The following is a 5,652-nucleotide window of genomic DNA, read 5'->3' on the forward strand; positions in this document are numbered from 1 at the left end:
GTCCTGCTTGCCTCTGTGCTCTCCCCGGCACGTCAGGGCCCGCTGACTCCCGCGCCTCTGTCGGTTGCTCTCTGCGCACGTCTCGGTGTCCCTGGCATCCTCACGTCACTGTCGCGCATCTTGTGTGGCCCTCGCTGTCTCGCTGTAGACCCTCTCTCACCTCTCTCTCGATCCCTCAGCTCCCATCCCCGGGGGTCTTGTCTCCCGAGCTCTCCGGCTCGATCCTTCTTGGGCGTGCGCTCCGCTGGGTCTCCCTCTGTCTGGGACGGTCGGCCCCGCTCCCGGCCCCCTCCCTCCTGCCACCCTCCCATGTCTGGCCCTCCCTCGGGCTCGGCCTGGGGGGTGGGGGGCGGCGACGCGAGGCGGGGCGGCCGGGCGGGGCGGGGCGGTGACGCGGGGCCGGCGGGGCTAGAGGCGCGGACCGGCCGAGCCCCGCGCGCCCCGCCCGCGCCCTGTGCCTCCGCCCGGCCGGCCGGCGGGGGAGGGGGCATGAACCGGCGCCCGCGCGCCGCCCGGATCTGCGGGCCGGCCTAGACCCCCGCGCGGGCCCCGCGCCCCAGCCGCTGCCGCCGCCAAGCCCCGGGGCGCCGCGATGCAGCGGCCGGGGGAGCCGGGCGCAGCGCGCTTCGGCCCGCCCGAGGGCTGCGCCGACCACCGGCCGCACCGCTACCGCAGCTTCATGATCGAGGAAATCCTCACTGAGCCTCCGGGCCCCAAGGGCGCCGCTCCTGCCGCCGCCGCCGCCGCCGCGGGCGAGCTGCTCAAGTTCGGTGTGCAGGCTCTGCTGGCGGCGCGGCCCTTCCACAGCCACCTGGGTACGTGCGGGGCCTGGGGCCGCGGGGCGCTGGCCGGGCTCGGCGGGGGGGAGCGAGCCGCGGCGTCTCTCGGACGCAGCTCCGGGAACGCAAGCCCCCGACCGTTCCCTCCGCGCGCTCCCGGCGGGGAAGCAAAGGGGGCAGGCGCAGGGCCGCGCAGAAGCCAGGCCTCGTGCCCGTGGGCCAGGCCTGCCGGGAGGGCATTCGCTCTCTTCTTCGCTGCGACCCTGCGGTTTCCAGCCCCGAGGAGTCCAGGCCCGGGGACCCGAGCCCGTATCCCCATCGTGGGCGCTGGACCAGACTGCTAATGTCAGACTTCGGGTCAAAGCGACCTCAGGCCGCGGGCGCCTGGGCCTTCCCACAGAGAGCTGGCTGGGAGTGGCCGCGGCTGCCCAAGCCGGGAAAGCCGGACCTTTGGGAAAGAGGCCCGTGTCTCCGAGTGCTATGCTGGGGGCTGACGCTGGCCCGAGCCAGCCCGGAGCCTCCCAGAGCCCGGGGTCTCAGGCTGGCGACGAACCGATCTGTGCTGTAGCACCGAGCCCCTTGGGCCTTGCCTGGGGACAAGAGGCTTGTTTGTGAGCTGCTGCCCGAATGGCCCTTCTGCTCCAGGTCGGCTGCACCTTGGCAGAGCTTGAACCAGCAACTCAGGCTTTTTCTGTCCCTTTCGGTTCTCTTCTTTCCTTGTCGGGGCCCTGCCTTGACCTGCCGTGCCCTCTCCACTGCACCCCTTCTTCTGGCCTTTCCCCGTCTCTCTCCAGCCAGCCTCTCTCAGTGGGGTGGGTCCGCCCTTCCTTTCTCACCTTCCCCCAAGGATCCTTTCTCCCCTCTGGGCTCTCTCCTTATGTTCACCCGCACATCTTGCCGGGGCCCTTCCCGATTCCATCGGGGCTAGCACTCACCGGTAGTGAGATGCCTATCTGGGCAGGGAGCCCTCCTACATTCTAGCATGACCTCAGCCCAGGGAGCCAACTTCCTCCACATGCAGTGACCCTCCAGCCAGTGTTCCGCCTGCCTGGGGTGCCGCAGGGCCAGTTTGTTCGTTTTGAGTCCAATCTCTGCTGCCTTTTGCCTCCAGCTGCACTGTTAATAATTCGTTTGAAGCGGGCAAAAAAAATCGTTTAGGACTAATGAAAACTGAAACGTCTTCGTGGGGAAGAGTCTAAACGGAGAAAACAGGAAGAACAAATTTCCCATTTCTTGGGGGTGCTTTGGAATTTCCGGGAAGCCCCCAACTTCACCCCTGCTGACAACCCGCTGTCTGCCCCTCAGAATTGGGTGTTTTGCCCTGCACGGAAGAGCAGATGTGCTTATTCCACTGAAATTCTTCCCCACCCCCCCGAATGCAGCAAAGCCTATTTAGTCGGGGCAAATGCTTATCTTCCTAACTCTGTGCCGTTTTTTCTTGGTTTCCCTTTTCCGTGACACATACTCTATGTGTTTGGGAGCTTCGACCTTGTTCACTGAGAATCCTGAAATCTCAGAGCAGCCGGGGCCTGGAGAATGCCAGGCAGAGCCCGGGTGGGAGAGGTCCCCTTCCCAGACTCTGGGGACCCTGGCGTCGAGGAGGTTCAGCCTAGGTGCCTGGCGCAAATCTCTCACTTCCCGGCCAGCACGAAGGTTTTATGTTGGGGTCACCGGCTGAGAGAGAGCTCTCGGCTAGGGCGCATGGTGCGAGGATCTCCAGGAGGAGGAGCAAGGCCCGAGCTCACCCGGCTCCCCACTCTCTCCCCGCAGCCGTGCTGAAGGCCGAGCAGGCGGCGGTGTTTAAGTTCCCGCTGGCGCCGCTTGGCTGCTCCGGGTTGGGCTCGGCGCTGCTTGCCGCGGGGCCTGGGCTGCCCGGCGCTGCCGGCGCGCCGCACCTGCCGCTCGAGCTGCAGCTCCGCGGGAAGCTGGAGGCTCCTGGCGCCGGGGAGCCGGGCACCAAGGCCAAGAAGGGGCGTCGGAGCCGCACCGTGTTCACCGAGCTGCAGCTGATGGGCCTAGAGAAACGCTTCGAGAAGCAGAAGTACCTCTCCACGCCCGACAGGTAGCGCGGGGCCAGGCTAAGCCCAGCGGGTAGGGGGAGGGGGGCTGCTTGCCCTGCTGAGGGTGCACCCCGCTCTTTCCAGAATAGATCTCGCCGAGTCCCTGGGTCTGAGCCAGTTGCAGGTGAAGACGTGGTACCAGAATCGAAGGATGAAGTGGAAGAAAATAGTGAGTGTTTTTGTGGCATTCTGCGCCCTCTATTTGAGGCCGTGCCCCTGTAGCCTTCTTCAAGAGCTGCTCCACCACGGAGACTATGCCCAACCCTCCCGATTCCCTCGGTGCCTGGTGCCCAGAGGGACCCTCTCTACTCTTTGTCCCACTGGGTGCCCTAGCTCAGCTCCTTTCGTGCTCCCTGAACCCTCAGGATTCCTGGAAGCCTTGAACCCCTCTGCCGGACCCTCTGGTCGCTTTTCCCTAGCAGCGCTCAGACAAATGGCCGCCATTTCCCGTGGGCTAGGCGCGACCTCGAATGGCCTCGTTGGGCTCTTCAGGCCCTGCCTGGGCACAGGACGCGGGGGTCCCCGGCCCACTCCCAGCTCACCGCGGTGCCGCCCGTCTCCCGCGCAGGTGCTGCAGGGCGGCGGCCTGGAGTCTCCCACCAAGCCCAAGGGGAGGCCCAAGAAGAACTCCATCCCCACGAGCGAACAGCTCACGGAGCAGGAGCGCGCCAAGGAGGCTGAGAAGCCGGCGGAGGCGCCGGGCGAGGCCGGCGACCGGAGCCACGAGGACTGAGCGCGGCAGAGGGTTCGGGCCCAGGGAACCCCAGCGCAGTCCGCGGCCCCCATAACCCGCCGGAAGCCGCGAGTCGGCCCTTCTGCGTCCACGCCGTTTGCTTTCTAAACTTTTTATTATTACCTTGAATGCGGACATTTAGGGGCCAAACAAGGAAGGACAGACCCTGAAGCCAAACCCGTGCGCTCGCGGGCCCTAGCCTGGAAACACGTCCAGCGCGGCGGAAGGTCGCCTCCTCTCGGAGCTCGCCGTAGCCAGGCGCTCCAGGAGCATTCACGCCCCGACCCTATCCTGCACCCCCCAGTCGCCTCGGGCCGCCCCCCCGGGCCCGGACGCCTCCAGGCACACACCCGCTTCCGCGCGTCGGGGGACCCCGCGGCCCGGCGCAGGCCACCACGGCCCGAGATGGCGCCCGGACAACCCGACATCGCTGGGGCCCCTACCCCTCTCTTACGAAGACGGTGATTTTTTTCCAATAAAATATTTTATGACACAGCGGGACTTGATGGGGGGGTTTCTGAATCCGCGACGTTGGCGGGGGGGACGCGGCGAGGTAAGAGGGACACGCGCAGTGTCTTCTGAAACATCCTTTCTCCGGGCTACGTGGACTCGAGCCGTGACCTGCTCCACCTGGCCCGGGCCGGGCACGCAGGCAGCTCGGTCGCTGCAGGATCCTAGGAATCGCTTCCACTCTGGGCATGAGGGCCACTCTGAACCTCCTGCCCTTCCTTCTCAGCCCAGGGCACTCCAGACGGTAGCAACCGGGCTACACAGGGGTCGCCAGCCCGAGGGCACCGCGGCGCTCACTCCGGAAGTTGCCCGGGGCTGAGAGCCGCCTCCTGTTGTTGGTTCAGTCTCCTGGGGCTTTAAGGACTAACTGCGAGGTCCTTGAGATGTACCGGCCAGACCTTCCTGAGGCCTATGGGAAACCAAGGACTCGGGGTTTGCACAGAGGCCGGCCACCATCAGCAGCTCCAGCCTGCAGAGGCGCCTGCCTCCCTGAGTTTTCAAGTTTTCCACGGTATACACATGAGGGAGGCATCTGGCAGCCGAGCACCGGCACCTGTGGGGGTACCTGACCGAGGCAGAGGGCCGAGGACTCCAAACTGCTCAAGGTCACGCAGGGTGCCCTTTCCAGGGGCGTGGCTTGTTGGCACGTGTTTCCCCCCCCCCCCCCCCCCCCCCCAAGACAGAGTTCGGAAGAGAATTCATTCATTGGTTGTCAGAACCGGAAGGGACATTTAAGAGGTAAAGAATGATCACACTCCCTTATTTTACAAATGAACGGGGCGTGGCTTGTTGGCCCGTGTTCCCCCCCCCCCCCAGCCCGCCCCCCACGGAAAGCCTCGGTTGCCTCCTGGTTGCCTCCTCTCTGGTCTAGTCTGGGCTGGGAGATTGCATGTTGGTTCCTGTTTTTGTGCTTCCTAGGACTACCACCAGGGTATGGAAATGGAAAAATGGCCACTTTGCTGGTTAAAGCTAGGGGAGAGATGGAAACTTGGTCCTGCAGAGTTCCAAACAGGACGGAGATTTGAAACCAGGTCCTTGCAGGTGCAAGTAAGAGGAAAAGAGAGTCAGGAACATTATGCTGAGACGAAGACTTTGCATTTCAGTATGTGAAAACCGTTATGGCCTCCACCTGCAGCGGCTGATGACTTCCTTTTTAAATCGATGCTTTATCGCCCTTTCCTGAAACCTGCACTTGGATTACTGGTACCCGAGCATCTCAGGCCTTGGTTTAAGGCTGGGAGGAGTCAGAAAGAGGGTGTTTTCTGAGGGCAGCAGGCAATTCTCTGCAAGCCCCAGCCCTGCCAAGTCTTTGGAAAATAAGCTCCCTTTCTAGGCTCTTAACTTCGAAACAGCTCCCAGAATATTCACTTGTCACTGTCCCCTGAAGAGCCTGAGAAAACCTGCAGTCCGGAGGGAAGGAATGGACCATCAGTGTATGAGTGCACCTTCTAATCCCTTCCAGCCCTTAGGGTTACCCCCAGTTCTGCTCAATGTAGTGGTCCTGCTGTAATCTTCCTGAGCCAGGCCCAGGCTAGCCAAGTCAGGTACACCACTGAGTTTAATCCTCTCC

The 5,652-nt window shown here is 63.8% G+C and overlaps 1 protein-coding gene across 1 annotated transcript; it reads left to right on the top strand.

The window, feature by feature from the left end:
- The first annotated feature begins 592 nt into the window (after positions 1-592).
- Positions 593-3,572, top strand: BARX1 (BARX homeobox 1). The gene is made up of 4 exons (XM_007468157.1): positions 593-815; positions 2,550-2,841; positions 2,924-3,008; positions 3,408-3,572. The coding sequence occupies exons 1-4, from the start codon at positions 593-595 to the stop codon at positions 3,570-3,572; spliced, it is 765 nt and encodes a 254-aa protein (XP_007468219.1).
- Positions 3,573-5,652: the final 2,080 nt, after the last annotated feature.

Source organism: Lipotes vexillifer, unplaced genomic scaffold (genome assembly GCF_000442215.2).
Source record: "Lipotes vexillifer unplaced genomic scaffold, Lipotes_vexillifer_v1.1 scaffold466, whole genome shotgun sequence".
Classification (NCBI taxonomy): domain Eukaryota; kingdom Metazoa; phylum Chordata; class Mammalia; order Artiodactyla; family Lipotidae; genus Lipotes; species Lipotes vexillifer.

Bases quoted from the DNA above. Each gene is read 5' to 3' on its own strand.
- BARX1 (XM_007468157.1), top strand. From the start codon at position 593: ATGCAGCGGCCGGGGGAGCCGGGCGCAGCGCGCTTCGGCCCGCCCGAG. The intron at 816-2,549 runs GTACGTGCGGGG...CTCTCCCCGCAG, and splicing joins GCCCTTCCACAGCCACCTGG to CCGTGCTGAAGGCCGAGCAG. The intron at 3,009-3,407 runs GTGAGTGTTTTT...TCTCCCGCGCAG, and splicing joins GGATGAAGTGGAAGAAAATA to GTGCTGCAGGGCGGCGGCCT.